General features: G+C 42.9%; 1 protein-coding gene across 1 annotated transcript in view; it reads left to right on the top strand.

Annotated features, from left to right (window-relative positions):
- COL4A6 (collagen type IV alpha 6 chain) overlaps positions 1-18674 on the top strand; it is a 112672-nt gene extending 93998 nt beyond the window's left edge. The window contains exons 23-45 of the mRNA XM_053990588.1: positions 411-594; positions 2476-2547; positions 2946-3053; positions 3794-4015; positions 4248-4409; positions 6352-6522; positions 7584-7727; positions 7960-8085; positions 8400-8581; positions 8853-8916; positions 9409-9483; positions 9838-9945; positions 10674-10781; positions 11183-11254; positions 12525-12650; positions 12992-13108; positions 13285-13446; positions 14343-14441; positions 14709-14855; positions 15231-15347; positions 16045-16236; positions 16464-16750; positions 17337-18674. Coding sequence (XP_053846563.1) covers positions 411-594; positions 2476-2547; positions 2946-3053; positions 3794-4015; positions 4248-4409; positions 6352-6522; positions 7584-7727; positions 7960-8085; positions 8400-8581; positions 8853-8916; positions 9409-9483; positions 9838-9945; positions 10674-10781; positions 11183-11254; positions 12525-12650; positions 12992-13108; positions 13285-13446; positions 14343-14441; positions 14709-14855; positions 15231-15347; positions 16045-16236; positions 16464-16750; positions 17337-17597 — 3306 coding nt within the window. The 3' untranslated portion in view covers positions 17598-18674. The remainder of the gene's footprint in view (positions 1-410; positions 595-2475; positions 2548-2945; positions 3054-3793; positions 4016-4247; positions 4410-6351; positions 6523-7583; positions 7728-7959; positions 8086-8399; positions 8582-8852; positions 8917-9408; positions 9484-9837; positions 9946-10673; positions 10782-11182; positions 11255-12524; positions 12651-12991; positions 13109-13284; positions 13447-14342; positions 14442-14708; positions 14856-15230; positions 15348-16044; positions 16237-16463; positions 16751-17336) is intronic.
- The last annotated feature ends 299 nt before the right edge of the window (positions 18675-18973 follow it).

An 18973-nucleotide genomic window follows, 5' to 3' on the forward strand; every position in this document is an offset into this window, starting at 1 on the left:
AATGCCTCTATTAAAAGATAAACTTAGTAGACCATAATGCTGTTCTGTGTTGAGTTCTAAAAGACAAAAGACATTATTATGAGTGAAATCTTGACATAAAAAGACCACCTTGAAATAAAAAAATCACACCCAAATCTTACCAATTAAAGAGAAAGTAAATGTCTTTCAGAATCTGTAGTATTTGCATTTTGACAAATACAACATGAAATATTCTTTATAATAGTCACCAAGTATTGCTGCATTTTAAAATAAAGATGGATAATTTACAGTGGGTTCTATATATCTTTTCAGGCTCACCTGAGCCTTGCACAGAACCAACCAAACTCTTACACACTTTTAAAAATTATAGTGGTGGATATTCTTTCTGCATCCCTTTGACTTTCAGCTGTAATTGTCTTTGCTGTGCACAGGGTGATGGTGGGCTGGGTTTCCCAGGTGAAAAAGGTCTGCCAGGATTACCTGGCTCCAAGGGCCATCGAGGAGAAACTGGTTCTCCTGGCATTGGATACCCAGGCTCCAGTGGAGTTCGTGGACCACCAGGTGACAGTGGAATGGATGGGTTTCCAGGACAAGCAGGTCTTCCAGGCCCTCCAGGTAGGTATTAGTTTAAAAAAGGTAAAGCTGCAAGTCAGATGGTCCTCAATTTACTACTGTGCCTGTGGCCAGGCCAGAAGATTGCATTAGGCTAAAGGCTGCTCTTTAAATTAATTGAAACTCATCTGTGGGCTCACCAGGCTTCACATTTCTCACAGATTTCTCATGTTCAGGAGGATACAGATAATAAGCAATAAATACTCAAGCATTGCTGAAATACTAAGAGTATTAGATGGACCTACTCCCTGACTATTGCTGGAGAGCCATTTTATACCAAAGGGAGTTAGGAAGAGTGATAAAATGAGGTTTTTGAAAACACCGAAATCATTGTCCTAATAAAAATAATAATTCATTGATATCTGAGGTGTCTGATTCAGTTTTCATAACTATTGCTATTATTGAAATAAGAGCCCCAGATTTTTTAAAAAGAAGAAATGGTAATACATTGTATGAATGAACAGGTGTGGATGAATAAGAGGTTGTCAAGACAGTCAGGTAGGGAGTTCAGTTAAGACTTGTGCAACCAGCTCTGGGCTCTGTTTGCTTCCTGAGGTACTATAGTTTGGCTCAGTTGGTGTGTAATTATATGCACCTAAAGCATACCCTAATGACAAGTGATACAGTAAGTAAATATGGGTTTGATAATACTTCATATATGATGTTTTATGCTCGTTCTCAAATTTAGTGACATGGAAATTCATGTCTAAACATTTATGGAAAATGTTTTCATTACAAAATGACTGCAAAAAGCTGGTCCCAGTGTCTTGATTCCCTGTCAGCCATTTAAATATAACTTAAGGTAAACAGTACTTTTTCTTTGTCACTGCTGATTTTCAGTTTATGTAGCATGCTGTGTATACATGGGCTTCTAGGTTTGTAATTCTGTCTGTGTCAATAATGCAGAGCTAGTAATGTATTTGCAGGCATAATATAGTGGCATGCATTTCTGGACTGATAAAGTGATGCTCTGAGCTCAAAGCCCTTGGTGGTAAGACCACCACAGTGAGAGGAGTTGGCAGAGGAGTCTCAGACCCAGAGGGTGGTGAGAGCAAGGCCAGGGCAGCATCAGGAGGTTGCCAGAGGTGCTGGATGGGGATAGTACCTCACACCAGTGTCATGCTGCCTTGTTGTTATGGGAGGAGATGTCCATTGTATTGATGCAGCAGTAATGTCCCCCAGGGATAGTCTGCATAAGCTTTTTTTCCAATTCAAGTCACATGCTAAATGCTAAAAGCTTTACTAATTCCTAGTTGTGAATGCTTACACATTTGTTCAGTAAATTTTCTCCTACAGAATCTGCTAAATTAAAGTTGCACTGTGAGATAAGTAAAAGTAAAATGCTCTGTGGATGATGTGAACTCCATTTATTCTGCAGAGCACATCAGAAGCCAGCTTATTATGAGTTCTACATGAAAGCTTTGGGAACAATGAACAGTCCTTTGTATAGGAGGGTATTTATAGTCAGAATATGTGGGAAAGGGAGTAAATAATTAAAATCATTAACCAGTTCAGTTTGCACCTCCATAGAGATGTGTAAGAAAACTTGTGAGTGCACCTTTCCTCCCATACTAGGAAATAATTTGCATATATTAAAATACATAACATCCTTTGATGTAATAAATTTCATCTAATATTAAAGAAATGTATGTGGGTAGAAAAAATAATAATTCCTTATTTTTCCAGATTGAAAGGCCTTATTGTGAAAATTAGGAAAAACATTTAAAGAGTCTGTGACTTTGTACTAGTTTGAAAGCAAACCGGTGAAGAGATCCCAAGTCAGAACTACAATTTAATAAGAAAATGAAGATAAAGGCAATAATGTAGTATCACTGGCTTAAACTGGCAGAGATAGGATACAACCTCAGTGTTTCTTTGTTGTAGGTATCACCTTGCCCTGCATAGTTCCTGGAGCATACGGGCCCCCAGGGACTCCCGGCTTTCCAGGACTGCCAGGTAGGGACACAAGGTGATGTAATGCACTGACTGACTGCCAAGCAGCACTTATTTGTCAAAGATAATACCTCCCAATTAATCCTCCTCCAAGCAATAGTTATTCCAGAGGGTTAACTGGCAGAACAATGTCCTTTTTTTCCCCAAAGTGACTAGGCCTAAATCCCATGGAGGATCATATTCACTGCACCATTTTTTAGCTTTCATGTAGCCTTGAACACAAACCTTCTGCTTCTGTGTTTATGTAGCTCATGAACAGCTATAGCTTTGAGACTTTATTTAGCTTAAATTGTGTATCCAGCACCAGCTTTGCAGAAAAGATTTGAACCTCTTTTGTTGTGCCCTGTTTTTGTCTTCTGCTATTTGTTTCTTGATATTATTAATATATTTTTTACCCATAGGTCCCAAAGGCAGCAAAGGCTTTTCTGGCATTCCAGGCCAACCTGGGTTACATGGGTCTAAAGGACAGCCTGGGTCTCCAGGAATAATAGGCTTGCAAGGGGAACCTGGTAAGAGGGAAGTTGCTGGAGTTCTTTTTATTGTCTGATTAATGTGTACAATACTTTATCAAAAGAGTTTTCTGGCCTTCTTGGCTACTTCTGCCTCATACATTCATAATGCTCCACTGAGTGTTCCATTATGTTCCTTACAAATGCAAGCAAGTGATTGCAGCTTAGGAGAAAACAAAGGAAATATTCAGGATGTTTACCACCTGCCTGTAACACTGTATCACTACTGGGAGAAAAGAGAACAGTCAAAAGTTTGTTTCTCCAGAGACCACTGTCACGTACTTTGTTCCAGTTTAGGTTAGCCACAAATTTAGTGTAACACTTATTTTAAGCCCTGTGGTACTCTGGTGAAGGTACACTGTGCTTGGACTCATTTTAGCCATAGGAATTTCTGATGGTTATGTAAAGAAAGACCAAGAGGCAAAGGTGATGAGGGTTAGGGGTTTTACTTAACCTACCATCTATTGAAACCAAGCTTGGAATGCTTTATATAGCTGCAACTACACACTTGTACAGTATTCTTTTCTTGAAAAAAAAAGGTCCAAAAAACCTAAACCTTTCAACAGTTTTGTCTTTCTGTCACTGATTATTGTTTCTAATTCAGTACTGAAATATTTTGCAACTTCTCAAGCAACTTTTTCTTTAATGGGAATTTTTTAAATGTATATTTTATTTGAGATGCTATTGGAAGCAGTATTCTGTCCTTCTGTTGAGTGACTCTTATGGATCTTCTCTTTAAGGCTTCCCTGGACCTCGGGGAGAGCAAGGCTCACAAGGACTTCCAGGACTGGATGGAACAGATGGTTTGCCTGGGAAAATGGGTCCTTCAGGCTTAGGTGGAATAAAAGGAGCTCTTGGAGATGTATTTGGTGCTGAGAGTGGAACTGTGGGAGAGCGTGGCCGACCTGGACTTCCAGGTGATAAAGGGCTTACAGGTGATATTGGATTTCCAGGACCAAAAGGTAAGCACTGATATTGCTTGTATCCAGGAATATCAAACTGTTTTTCTTTCAAATAGCCTTCCTCTTTCCAGTCACTTTAAGATAATGCAACTCTTCTGCTCATAGATGGTGATTTGCTGGTTTTCTGTTAGAATCTAATGCAATTCAAAGGCTTTTATCAAAACTCACTTTTCAATTTAAAATGTGAATTTTGCTTTATTTGTTCTGTAAACTCCTATCTCTCTGTTTCCAGGGCTGGATGGAAGACCAGGCCTCCTGGGTGTTAAAGGTGAACAGGGTCATCCAGGATATTCAGGTGTCCCTGGATTGCGGGGTCCTCCTGGCCCTGGAGGCCCTTTTGGCATTAAGGGAAAACCAGGACCCTTGGGGTCAGCTGGCCTTGCAGGAGCACCAGGTATGTGGTGTTTTCAAATGAAGACAAGTAGCTGAGCTGTGCTCTGTGGTGTTGAAGTGTGGGAGAAGTTTGGGATTTGCTTGGAGTGAGCTTCTACCTCCATTTGAGCCTGTTGACACTGACTGCTGGGCAATTCCTGCTGGGAAATGTTACCCCAATACTGCAGAAAGTACAGCAGAAAGATGGAAGAAAACATCTTAAATGTCATGATGTTTTTAACATCTTTGCTCTTATGTGTTGGCTGTATCATTGACTAATCTTCATTTCCCTTTTTCATGACAATTAATTTCTATTGTGTGAGGTTGCTTGAAATGTGATTTAGATTGAAAAGTTGTTGTCTTTATCAGGACGAGCACTTGTCTTCCCTGTCTTTCTCTTTGCTGGGGCAGAAGGGTGCTTTATTTTCCTTCACTCATTTTTTTTCAGAGGAAAAAAATCCCCACCACTTGAGTATAGTGATATCTGTAAAGCTGCACTGACTAAAGTGTTTCATAACAGTATATGAAAGATTTGAGAACCCAGCAAAGAGAGACCTGGGAATTGGTAGATGATGGTCTGAGACATAAAAGTGCTCTTCTGATGTAGAATGAAGTGCTGAAGCACAGTGGCAACAAATGAATGAAAGCAGTAACATCACTTGACATGAAAATTATAGAGTTTTTAATTTTTTTAAATTTTAATGTTAACATTCCTTCTGCCTCTCTGTTGTTTCACATTTATGGTCATTATGCCATATTTGGATTTTCTTCAACTGTTTTTAAAAACCTCCCATTGCTAGGATGATAAGCTCCAAATAACTAAGTTTTTTTGCAGCTGTTGTCTCCCTGAATCATTAATTTCTTTTGTAGCCTGGTTCTTTCTGTTTACATATTTTGTCTGTTTTTTCCTTCACCATGTTTCTATTCCATTTATCATCAACTCTCCATTTCTGATGTCACACTGTTTGGTTATGGGTTCTTCACATAGGCTGTCAAGGTGAGAAAATGCAGTGTAGCATAAAAGCTCATGGACTAACAACCCAGCTTTTAATGCTACAAGAATTGCATTGACCATAGGTGATACCCCTTATCATTGCTAATCAAAGCAGAAGGCAAAGAACCACTGTAATGAGAATGCTCAGACAGTAACAAAGTCTCAAGCCTGTAAGGAAATCATTAATATGCAGAGATTTTAAGTGTGTATGTTTTCTTTGTCTTCTTAAATAAGGCAGCTCTTTGATCTGCTTAAAAAACTGCTGGTTTGTAGCACAAAGCCCTGAGTGCAACAGAGCTTGAATATTGACTGCTACTGCAGCAAATGTAATTTTTCAGAAGCCACCTGAGTTTTCCTTCTCTTCATTATTTTGGATCTGAGCATTCTGTTTTCAATGGTTTGAGCCTTTGTTTAAAATTGTAAACCATTACAAAGCTTCAGCTAGAAACATTTAGAGGCAAAATAGTGCATATGATATTGGTTTTGTGAGAGCACAATCAGCTTGTTCCTGTAGTGAGCAATTGGCTCTTGAGAAGTACAGCTCAACTACCAAGGTGAAACAAGAACTTAGGAAAACAAGCCTGTCTAGCTGATTGATCTCTGGTTCACCCAGACCATGGGGTAGGGAGCAGAAGCTGGCATTAATGATGCTCCCCATTCTGTCTTGGCTGCCTTGATGATGAAGGTAAGACTGTGCACTACAGGTCAGTGTCTGGTGGTCGAAATAAGGGGTTTCACTCTTGCCAGTTGTGTAGTGATGTAGGCAGTAACCCTCCTTGTAGGTATTTTATTATTAGATGACTAATGCTTTTGCAGTTCTAAGCTTTATGCCTTCTAGTAGGCTGCATGTGCCATAAGGTGCCATTTGTCATTAAAAACAACGCTGTGTTTAAAGAGCTTGGGAAGCTGCCACAAACTGTCCTAGTTTTGTGCAATATCCTCGATTGAGTTCTTTCTTGTATTGATTCAGGACCTCCTGGAGTCAAAGGTGTGGCTGGGGATGTAGGACCACAAGGCCCTGCTGGTATGAAAGGCTTCCCAGGTCTTGATGGTGCTCCAGGATCTCCTGGGGAAAGAGGATTGTTAGGGCCACCTGGGCCTTTTGGTCAAGATGGACATCCAGGTTTCTCTGGGCCAAAAGGTAGGTGTTTCAGTCCTGAGATTGCTGTGCCCACAAAAAAACCCTTGCTTGTGGCAAGCACATTTCTCTCTCTCTCTCAGGATTTTTTATTGAGGTGCACAGAGAGAAATGAAAGAGAAAATAATTTCTATTTCTGCTCCATGTTTTTCTCTTGTGGAATGTGTTTGGAGAATTGTTTACCCAGAGTGAGCACTTTGTTGGACCATGGTGGATTGTTTGGGCCTGATGGCCAATCGGATCCACCTGTGGCTGGGCTCTGGAGAACAGGGTCACGAGTTGTGAGGAGTGAGATATGATAGTTAGAGAAAGTAGCATGTAGTATTTAGTATCCTCTTTTATATAGCATATTAATGTATTGTAACATAATTATAATAAAGAAATCATTCAGCCTTCTGAAATGGAGTTAGACATCATCATTCTTCCCATTGGGTTCGCCGACATCTACAACACTTGCTGATCCTGATTTTAGGCCCAACTTGATGGAAGGGAATGAATCCCCAGCTAGTGTTGGGATGCATTTGTTTTGCTGCCAAGATACAAATTATGGATTTAATTATCAATAATGTTCCTAAGGAAATCTATCTTAAAGGTCTTAGGTCCTTGTGGACAAAGGATTATGTAAATCAAAATGGACAAGAAAATTGAAGAAATGAAGAGTGAATGAAATTTATAGAAAGAAGGGAGAGAATCAAGCACAAATCAAATGGGAAGTAAAAAATTACAAACAATGTGATCTTTAAGCACCAATACAGTAGTTGGTTACCTGGAGAATAACACAAAGCAACAGAGTTGTGGAACTGCATGTTGTTCTCTTGGAAATTGATTGTGTTTGATCTCCACTGGAAGCGGGACCAGGCTCTCAGAGGTGAACTGAGAAGTGCTGGTTGAAAGTATTGTGAGTGGAGACCTGTGACAGAAGTGACAGCGCTGTGCCATGTGCTTAAGTACCCAGATTTGGGTGATTGGCCAGACCCAGGCAGCCTCTCCCTGTCCCAGGGTGGATGTGCAGTGTTCCAGGATAGACTGATAGTCCCTTTTTAATTCTCAACATTTCTATGCAGGTGAGAAAGGGTCTTCTGGTCTGCTTGGCTTCCCTGGCATGCCTGGACTGCCTGGTGTCCCTGGAGTGAATGGGTTTAAAGGAACTCCTGGCACAGCTGGAGGAAAAGGAAGTCCAGGAGTTGTGGGACTTCAAGGTCAAAAAGGTGAGAAAAGCTGAATGGCTTTTGCTGGCTGTGCAGCAGAGGGACTTAGGAGGCAATTCTGAGATGTCTGTGTCTGGTATTATTCTTCTAAATATTGTAATCTTCTATTTTTTCAATACTTTGGCCTGTTTACCAAAGAGTAGTAATGAATTTGCATCTGGAGACATGGAAGTTCTGTTTTTCTCTGCTCGATTATTTTGCAAGAAGATTTCATGACTTTTTATTTCTTCAGGTGACAGAGGTGATATAGGTCCACCTGGTCTTCCTGTTCTTGGGACTTCAGAACAGGCACTGCAAATCAAAGGAGACAAAGGAGATCCTGGATTAGCTGGACTTGGAGGATTCCCAGGACCTAGAGGTATTTCACAACATTGCAGTTATTTGCCAGTATCAGTTGTTCAGTATCTGGGCTAGTTATCAGTGGAGCATGGTCTGTCTTTTTGGCAGTGCCTACAGTGCTACTGTTTTCTGTTCTGCCATTCCCATTCTAGCAAGATGTGCATATGGCAGTTCTGAATTTTGAGAAAACAGTTTTCCTTTGGAGTTCTGTTCTGTAGATCTAATGCCATCCCTTCTTCCTCTTTAGGGGAGATTAGGGTAACAGGTCAACTGACCCAAATGAGCTGGATGTCTGTATTATTGAAAGAAATCCCACTCTTCTGTATTACCCAGGTGATAAAGGAATCCCAGGAAGTCGTGGACAGCCTGGTCTCCCTGGTCCAGTTGGGTCACCAAGCAAAGAGAGAGGTCTTCATGGTGACCCAGGCTTCCCTGGTCCACCTGGACAGCCTGGCCTGCCAGGACAGAAGGGTGCACATGGTATCATGGGATTTCCAGGAATGCCAGGAGAGAGGGTAAATACCTTCTTAAGTATCATCATCTTCTCTGGGTGCTCTTTGGAAAACCTTGTGTTCTAATTGATACTCCTATACCACAGCAGCAGAACCTGTCAGAATTTTTCCTTACAAAACTTCCAGATTGTTTTTGTTTGGCTCATACCGTTAAATGGCATTTTACGTAGTGTTTCGTGCTACACCTTTGTGTTCTGTTATTCCACATGACCCAAGCTTGGAACAGCAAGAATAAAAAGCAAAGATTAATTTTGGTTGGGTTGGTTTCTTTCAGGGTTCAGATGGCACCACAGGAACACTTGGATTCCCAGGACCTATTGGCCTTCCTGGTCCGAAGGGTAAAAAATCTTTCACAGTGTGTATGGTCTTTCATTATACACAGTCCTAATATTAATGACACAAAGGAATAAGCAGTGTTCTGGAAGTGTCCATTGCTCTCCAGTGACAGGCTCTAGCACATATCCCCTTGTAAGAGGCTTGTTTCAGACAAGACCTATACCAAACCTAAATACTTTATGGTCCTCTGAAGGTTTGGCCACAGCACTGTGTGAGGCCTGTTGGACAGTGCAAGAAGCACCCTTTTCTCTCATCTCCTCGTGTCAAAAGTGCAGGATGTTGTGGAATTACCTGTAAATTTCTGTCTTGTGCATTTGCACGAGTGGATCTGCATCCATTGATGGGTATAAGCATTGTCAGACTTAGGTGCATAATTTGCTATTGTCTTTGTTTGCACCATGAATTTGAAATATAGCAAGGTTTGTTTTCTTAAACAAGCCCTGGAAACTGATGTCCACAGTCAATGACAGGATGGCCTTTCCTTCCTTTTCCAGGTGAACGGGGAGAGTCTGTTGGTGTTCCTGGCATTGCTGGACCAAAAGGAGAGAGAGGAGATCCAGGGTTTCCAGGTAAAGTAGGCCTTGGTTGCTCACTTCAAGAATACAAAATTCTAGAGACTAAATAGGTTGGCATTGCCAAATTTGGGTATTTTTGTAATCCTGAAAGTGAGATTTGAGGAGTTTGCAATCCAGGTGGGGCACAAATCTGGATGATAATGAACACATCTGAGCCCAGCCCAGTTCTAATGCTGGATTCACTTCACTTCTTGAGGAGTGAACTTGCACTGGCATTGGCACCCTGGGAGTCCAGCCCAGGGCCCAGGCAATGGCTGAGCAAACACAAGTGCTGCAACCTCAGCATACCATGTTCTCACCCTCTTCATGCCTTCCTCCAGTTTGACTGGTATGTTTATATCCTTTTAGGAGAGAGAGGGAGAGAAGGACTCAAGGGTGAACCAGGCTATCCAGGAAACACTGGGGTGAATGGACCCAAAGGCAGCCCAGGAGATCTTGGCCAAGAAGGACCAGCAGGTACTGGACTGAGCACCTAAGTTCTGCAGCTCATGTTGTGACTATGACAACCTCACCTTGATGCTTCCTTAGCCCTGCTTGGTCTGTCTCAGCTGAGGCTTAAACAAGAAGTTTGGCAAGAAAATGGGAATTTTCTTTGACAGTAGTGTAATGTCAAATGTCCTGCTGGTCAAATATGGTGAATCCTGCAACACTGAAACCCAAAGGAATCCCATTAACAAATAGGGAAGATCTCAGTTAGATAAAAGCAGTAGCAGCTTCTTCACAGCTCTTTCATTGCAACGTTTTTGTCTGTTCCCTCTCTAGAGCCACCTATCCAGATGAATGGCTACAAGTGTCTTTGGGTTGTGGGGTAATTAGCAAGTAGATTCCCAAATGGTTATCAAGATCAAAGGTTGGAGAAAAATGAAAATTGTTATTAAAATGTTTTATTTGAAAAAAACCTAATTTAATTAGCTATTTGTGTGTGAACTGTTCATGTGTTACTTAGTGGATGATGAAGAACGTCACTGCTATGATTAAAAATAGCCCCATCAAATAGTTTGATAAATGTGATGCTAATGGTGATATGAGGAGAGATTTGGATATGATTTTGCTTTATTTAAATAGTAGTTTATTCACCCATCTTAGGACTTAAGTGCAGGAACAGAAGCTGTAAGATGGAGCTGCGAGCTGTTTCAGCCTGGACGTGATGTGTAGTACAGGAATATTTTTCTACTTTCTTTTAGGAATCCCTGGAAATGCTGGGCTGAGAGGAGCCCCTGGCCCACCAGGACCCCCAGGACAGCCAGGATCTGTTGGATTCCCTGGAGCTCGTGGAACAGTGGGACCTAAAGGTAGATGTGTAATCTTGCACATGGAAGGAGAATTTGGGTCAGAAAAGCAGTGTTTTGGCCAAGTGTCTCGGGCAGGCAGAGTGTGACCGGCCAGCTGTGCGTGGGAAAGAGCTCCCTCTTGGCAACCTTCTGCAGGCACCAGCTGCTAGGAATGAGCAGAGGAAGGGCTGGAAAGGGAGGGGCTTTCCCTTGGTTTGAATCACTAATGGGTGTTCATGGAGAGAGCAGTGGGAAGAGTTTCTGTGAAGGGCACTTGTGTGAAGGAAGCCTTTACAGCTTTATGTACTGTGCTCCCATGGGTCAGGTTATGTGTTGTATTCCCCATGAGCCATCTTATGCATTTCCACCTAACTAGATTGTTTGCCCATTTGCTCACTTGTGTGTTCCAAATGTCTCCTCAGGCTTTCATGGATTTCCTGGTTTAAATGGTCTGAATGGCTTGCCAGGCACAAAAGGGTCTCCTGGAACACCAGGTAAAGGAAACGTGTAGTAGAAGTGTGATAGCTAGGGAAATATATAACTGATCCACCATGAGAGCAATGTTTCCCACAAAATTCCCCTATTTTACCCAGTTCTGGCTTTAATTATGACCTGAAGAAAAACCTCAGGATACTGAATGTGCATGAACTAATTCTTCTTCAATGTCAGTAAGAACAGGATGCAGCTTGTGGAGTCAAGGAGGCTTTTCTGGTGATGGTTCTCCTTGAATTCCTGAAGGATTGTGTCACTTCTGGAAAACTAATGGAATGAAATCATAAAACTCTTTCTAATGGATGCTTGATTTGAGCAGGGCAGCACCAAATGCTTGCTTTGAATTGGACTTAGCAATGAAATGTTTCTGTACTGCTTTTCAGAGCCCTCCATTATATGGAGCTCAAGGAAAGCATCAATAAAATCAGAAGCTGATTTCTTTTATTTGTTTCCAGATTCTGCTTTTAGGGAGCTTTTGCTGGACTCTTTCATATTTTGAATCATATGAAATGGAATGCAGTTTTGTGTTGCAAACAGGGTTTTACTAAAGTAAAGAAGTGAAGAAAGACCTTACCAAAAAGACTTGTTTAGTTACAGTCATGTTGTAAAGTAGCATCTAAAATTTATGGCAGCTGTTTTATGCATGAAAATGGCTAGACTTCACGTGTACAACTCAAACCTGTGTTTTCTTTGTTTAAAACATTATCAGAAAGCAATGATTTGCAGCATATAGATCCCTCACAATTTTCCTGAGAGAGCTACTTTTAGTGTATACTCTTTCCAGAGTGGCATTCTGAACATCTCCCTGCAGCTTTTCAGGGAGCCTCTGTCCTGCACCACATGTGCCTGTGTGCATTCTGCAGCAGTCTGTGCAAACTGAACTCCCTCCCTGTGTTGCAGCATGAAGCCCACAAGGTTATTTAAAGACCAGAAGCTTGAGTCTGGTCTGTCCTAGTGAGAGGCACAGCATACATCTGGCAGCAGATCCTGTCACAGGACTGCTGAGTTCCCATTCTTGTGCAAGAGCTTGTGGGGAGACCAGAACAGTCATATGCTTTTCTCTCAGCAACTCACAGATTGTTTAAATTCACTCTGCACAACCAGAGTAACATGTGAGGCACCAAATCACCAATTCCAGCTGCTCTACTGAAAACAGCAGAGACAGTAATAAATGGCTATGTTTAAAATCACCACTCATTTTGTGTAATAATTTGACTGCTATTCAGCAGTCAATAATGGGCTCTCTTATATTTGTTAACCATGTTTAATTAGGTCTGAGTGAAGCTGGACTGAAAGGACCTGCAGGCCTCCCAGGTACAAAGGGTGAAGAAGGCTCTCCAGGCTTGGGAAGAGGAGCTGCAGGATTCCCTGGACCAAAAGGCTCATCAGGAGACATGGGTAAATACTGATATTCTGAAAGTAGGATGTATTGCAGCTGAGGTTAATGGGTTGCATGGTCAGCAGAACTACCAAAGACAATTCCTGAAGCCTCAAAGGTGGTTAGAAGCTTGACAGGCAAATGTGAAATCTGTGATTTGCTCTGTATTTTGAGAAACAGTTGCACAGTTCTGAAAGTATCTATATCTCTCCTGAACAGCACAGTATGTGTTGTTTCCCCTCCTGTAGTGAGATGTCTCTTTGTTCTCAATATAAATGCTCCCTAGCCACTGCTTCTGTCAGTGTCTGTGAAGATCCATGAAGACTTTTGGTTGACCCTCACTTTGTGTTTCTTTTTCTAGGTCCCCCTGGTCCTATGGGACTGCCTGGCCTGCCAGGAGCACCTGGAGTTTCTCTTCCATCTGATATACGGGGCAGACCTGGAGATGCTGGTGTTCCAGGCACTGATGGGAGTTCAGGTGTGTGTGCTTTGGAAGCTTTGTCACGGTGGCACCGGAACCATTCAGTACCTCACAGCCTTGCTGGAGAGGCTGAGACTCCAGTCTTTCCCCACACAGAAAGAAATGCTGGGGATAGCCCCAGAATTTACTTTGCCCCAGGAATAGATTTTGCCAATTAACTCTGTTGTCTCTAGGTTTTCCAGGTCCTCCAGGACCACGAGGGCCCCCTGGCCCAGCTTCTGACCAAGGTGACACAGGCACCCCAGGTTTCCCTGGTGTTCTTGGCTTGAGAGGCATTAAAGGTGACGTGGGACCCACTGGTCCAGTTGGGCTCCCTGGAGCATCTGGATTCAAAGGTAATCTTGCCTTGAAAGGATCTGGGAGTGGTTTGGCAGCTGTCATCTTGACAGTAGGAATGGTTGTTGGGTGGTTAGTGTGGCCTCCTCGTTCATGTGTAACAGCTGAATTTGATGTCTCAATCTTTCCTTTTGGCTCCTGCAGATTTTACCTACTGACTCCAAAAGCAGCAAAGTGGGGCCAGCTCCAGGTGTTCTTCAATGTGTCCCTAGTTATGTTTTTCCTCTTGGTTTTTTTCTGAGTAGATGGTGTCCACCTGCAATGTTGCTGTGCCTGTTGACTCACTTGTGCTCTCTAGGCAACAACTGGAGTTGCTGTTTCATCCCACCTGGCCTGTATGCTCAGAGGCATTAGTGTGGTGGATTTAGGCTCAACAAGAGGCTAAGAGGATTGTAGGAGTTCAGAGATGTTGTTCTGGGCTGAGGCAGGGAGCATGTTGATCTCTCTTTGGTCTCTAGAAAGGAGGCCAAAGGGCAGCTGCACACAGGGACTCCAGGAGCAAGGTTTGAGAGACACTACACAGCTCAAAGCCAGGGCAGGATGGAGAACCACTGCCACATGAACTGTCTGCTGTCTTTGTAGGCTGGCAGATCCCATCCCTCTGTGCTGTGCTAGAGATGGATTTCAAAGAGTAAAGATGTGTTCTCTCCAAACCCTGTCCCTGGGCTACCCAAGGAAGGGGAAGAGTACTTTCAATAAAGTACAGTTAGGTAGCAGTGGAAATTCTTGTCTTGAGGCTCTGCAGCCCTTGGGGATATGAAATTGGGCACAGACTGCCTTGAAGGTTGTGGTCCCTCCATCTCGGAGCCCCAGTGCTGTTGCTGCCATCAGTGAGAGCCACAGCTGTGGGTCAGAATTAGTGCTTAGGCCCAGTCTTAGCTGTGTGTCTTTGCAGGTGCAAGAGGTGAGCCTGGCCTAATGGGGATGCCAGGAAAAGATGGGCCTCCAGGGGATCCTGGTTATGCCGGGCTGAAAGGTGAAATGGGCCATCGAGGTGAGTGCTGGAGGATTTTAAAAGCTGTTGTTTATTGCACCTGGTTTGGGCTGGGGGTGACTTCAGAGCTCCCTTAATGGGCTTGTTTGAGAGACATATTTTCTTAGAGACTGAAATAAGTTAGAGCTTGACATACTTTTTACAAGATCCTCAGTGCTGATGTACAAAGGTGGTCTTAATTTCACATTTTTCTCCTTTGTGTCAGGATTCACATCAAATCTGTATGGTTTTTATGGGGTACTTACACATCCTTTGCCCCATGTGCAGGTCCCCCTGGCAGACCAGGGGCTCCAGGAATAACCCCGCAGCCAGAAGAAGTCACAGCCCCTGCAGGATTACCTGGTCTGCCAGGAATTGATGGTGTTCCTGGCTTTGATGGAGATCCTGGATTCCATGGCCCAGCTGGAAAACCAGGTAAAAAGTACACTCAGATCACCAAAATCCTGTTCTTCTGGAAGAAAAACACTACTTTATCAAATGCATTAGGAATGTTTACAGAGTTTTTTAATTAAGGAAATAATTCCATCAAAATGCATACAAATATAATATATATAAATATAATGCTGCATTTTTAACCATGTGTGATACTCAGCTGCACCTCTCAATCCTTTTACAGACAAACAGATCAGGTGGAGTCTCTTTTGGAGGTGGCTGTTTATAACCACAGCTGGTGAAGAGTGAGCTCTTGGCATGGCTGCTGACATCTTATTTCCCTTCTGGAATATGATTGCAGGAGTCAAGGCAATAGTATGAGGAAATAATGATACTAATAATTGTATTTTATTTCAGGCCCAAAAGGTTTGCCAGGAAGATCTGGTCTGAAAGGACGTGATGGCTTACCTGGAACCCCTGGCATAGCTGGAGATCCAGGACTTTCAGGTGCCCCAGGACCACAGGGATTTGAAGGTAATTTTATGATTTGGGGAGCACAGATAAAAAAGAAGCAAACAGTAGAATTGTGTTTGCTTACAGCTTCTGCAGAGACCCTTCCCAACACCCAATTACCTTAGGAAAACCAGGGGATGTCTGTGGTATTGTGTTTTGTATCTGTAATGAAGGAAATTTAATCTTCAGTGAGGAAAGTTCTGTCACATGTCCTTGTTGATGTCACAGCTGGTGTTTCTGTAGGTGCAATTCTAAACACCTTTTGGTTTTAATGTTTTGTGGATGTGGGAATGATCTTGAAGATCTAGAAGAGTGATAAAGTATTCACAGTAACCATAGCTGTGAGGCTTGGACAGGAGAGGAAAGGCACAGTGAGAAAGAACAGGAATAGCATCAAGAAGAGTGCTATAGCAAAAACGAATTAATTAGGTTTTGGTTGGTGCTTTGACATCCTCAGAACTACTGTACTGTGAGATATACCTAACACTGGCATCAGAGTTGTTGGGCAAAGAAAGAGAACTAAAAGAGGAAGGGAATGGGTGGATGGTGCTGTGAAATGACTGCTTTTGGAGCTGTTAAGTCTAGTAATTCATATAACAACCAGATAGCTTGGGCTCCTCGTTGTACAAGACTGCCATAAGCAATGCCAAGTGGAGTACAGAGCCAGCTGATGTCCACACTGTGCACTAGCAGGAGTGATTGTTCCTCTGTCTCCTAGGTGTTGCTGGGAAGCCGGGTCCCCTCGGCTTGCCGGGAATGCCCGGCCGGAGCGTGGGCGTTGGATACACTCTGGTGAAGCACAGTCAGTCAGACCAGATCCCCCCGTGTCCCATAGGGATGAATAAGCTCTGGGATGGCTACAGCTTATTGTATGTGGAGGGGCAGGAGAAGTCACACAACCAGGATCTGGGTGAGTTGACAGAATTCTCTCAAGAATGAACTACACAGTCCAAAATTACATTTAAAAAGCCATGCTGTGGCAGTGCAGAGGGCTGTAGTGGAGCTGGTGGCAGCTGGGTTGGCCAGATCCGCACTGGGAGCGGTGTCACTTGTGCCATCCTCACCACTGAATGTTGGTGTGTATGACTTGGAGTGTTTGGCAGGTGCTTGGTATGACTGCTTCTCCGATTTTTCCAGGTTTTGCTGGCTCATGTTTGCCTCGCTTCAGCACCATGCCTTTTATTTACTGCAACATCAATGAAGTGTGTTACTATGCCAGCCGAAATGACAAGTCCTACTGGCTGTCCACCACTGCTCCCATCCCCATGATGCCCGTGGACAGTGTCCAGATCCCGCAGTACATCAGCCGGTGCTCTGTGTGTGAAGCACCTTCCCAGGCCGTGGCTGTGCACAGCCAGGACATCACCATCCCACAGTGTCCCCTGGGCTGGCGCAGCTTGTGGATAGGATACTCCTTCCTTATGGTAAGGACACTACTGCTAATGCAAAGGCAGCTTCAAACATTTCCATCTCTCCTCTCTAATGAGGTCACTGAGACTGTGTTCTGTGAGTTTCTTACAGGAACCTGGAACCCTGTCTCTTCTTGCCTCCGTGCATTTCTTCATCAGCTGAGTTGCTGGAGCTCTGAGTTTGCTCTGTTTAGCACCTGCCCTGATCAGTTTTGGTGGCTGCCTAAGTTCTGTATTGCCACGGATGTTTGTTCTGTAAACATTTAAATGTGGAAACAGTAATTCAGCTACAGTATTGACATAATCCTCTTTCTCAGTGGAAAAAGTTTTCCATTGCACTCTCCTAGAAGCTTATTAGTGTAAGATTATTAGAAAAACATGATGTCAGCATTATTGTTTCCAAACTTTCCAAACTTTCCCAACTTTCAAGTGAAAAGCTGGTTTTCCATTATTCCAGGCCTGCATATTCAGCCTCAGTATGTTCCTTTGCCTTCTAGCCCTGACTCAAGAGACAGATACACATAGCCAGGGTATAATTTTGGTTGCCTGTTTACCTCCTCCTGTTCCTTTGAGCTCACTCAACTTGCCTTCTTTATTTCAGCACACTGCGGCAGGGGCGGAAGGTGGAGGCCAGTCCCTTGTCTCACCTGGCTCCTGCCTGGAGGATTTCCGAGCTACTCCATTCATCGAGTGCAATGGTGCTCGGGGAACGTGCCATTACTTTGCCAACAAGTACAGCTTCTGGCTGACCACGGTGGAGCAGGAGCAGCAGTTTGTCAGTGCTCCTCCCTCGGAGACTCTGAAAGCGGGGCAGCTTCGGACTCGCGTCAGCCGCTGCCAGGTGTGCATGAAGAACTTGTAGTAACAGAAATGCAGTTACGGGAACGGTCTCTGTTACCCCACGTTAGACATCACTGACTGGAGAAGGGTAAATTCACAAACCTCTTTTGTGTGTGTTTGATGGGTGAATCAAGACAGCCAGAATTCTACAAAAATCAAGTTTCAAGTCCAGGAATTTATGCAGAGGAGGGAAAGACCAGTGTTCTGAAGCCATTTTTTAAATGAAACATGGTGCTATGTTTTTACTTCGATGATTTTTTCCCCTCCTTTATGGCTACCTCAGAAAGTCTCAGTGAGTTCCTTACTCAGACTGAAGAGCAGCTGACACCTCGTACCACTCCTCTGTCCAAGGCACATCCAGTCGTCACCCAGAGAGACTTTGCCTAAGCTATGCTTAATTAGTGTCTTTGCAAACAGTGTTTGGTCTAGGGTAAGGGAGTGGAGACTCAATCTCCTGTGAAACACAGAACTAGCTAAAGTTTATCAGGATATGCTGGGTGACTTGGAAACACTATGCACTAATGGTTGATAATGGATTTTCTTAGAAAAATTGAAAAATGAATGATTTGCTTTGCTTATTACACAGATGGAACATTCTTTCCTCCAGTGACAGGCAACCAGTTCTAATCCAGCCTGCTATCCACAGCTGACCTTAATGCAATTTTTCATGTGAAGATAAATCCAAAACACCTCTACCATTTTTCATTGCTTTCTATTGAAATATATTCCAGGTCTGTTGGCTTCAAGGTCTGTGCTTATCTCCTTGCAGCCACTGATATGCAGCCATACTTTATTAGTCAACATTTTATTGCTATGAACATAAATTTCCTTTCTGAGGCAGCTTTGGCACACTTATTTTCAAGCTTATTATTCAAGCTGTGTGTGTTTGAAAAGTAGACCCTTTACTAGATGGCATGCAAGCTTATGCAGATACAGGAGTAAGCAGCTATGGGATGTACATTTTTTACTCCTGCAGTCACCATGTGTTGTATACTGCTTCCTCTGGGCTTTATTGCTGTAAGTTTAAAAAAAAATTGTATCTCTAGTATATGCACTGTTAACTTTCCTTCAGGGCATAATTAAAGAGAAGTGCCACTAATTGGATTTTCCTTGTATATTTTAGGGGAAACCCATGACAAAGGTATGGTTATACCTATAATGAATTCATTCAGTAGGACTACAGTTATTACCATTAACCTCTCTGTAGTGAAGCATGTGAAATCCTTGTTTATTGACATTCCAGGACATTTCAAAGGAGTGCCTTGCAAATACACTGTCACCTTGGCTTAAAAATCTTTAGGATAAAATTTTTCAGAAAATTATTATTAATGCATGACTGAGACATTATTCTAAGCAGATGATAATCAGCAAAAATGAAAGTATTACTTGCATAACACA

The sequence above is a fragment of the Vidua macroura genome, chromosome 14, assembly GCF_024509145.1.
Source record: "Vidua macroura isolate BioBank_ID:100142 chromosome 14, ASM2450914v1, whole genome shotgun sequence".
In the NCBI taxonomy this organism is placed as follows: domain Eukaryota; kingdom Metazoa; phylum Chordata; class Aves; order Passeriformes; family Viduidae; genus Vidua; species Vidua macroura.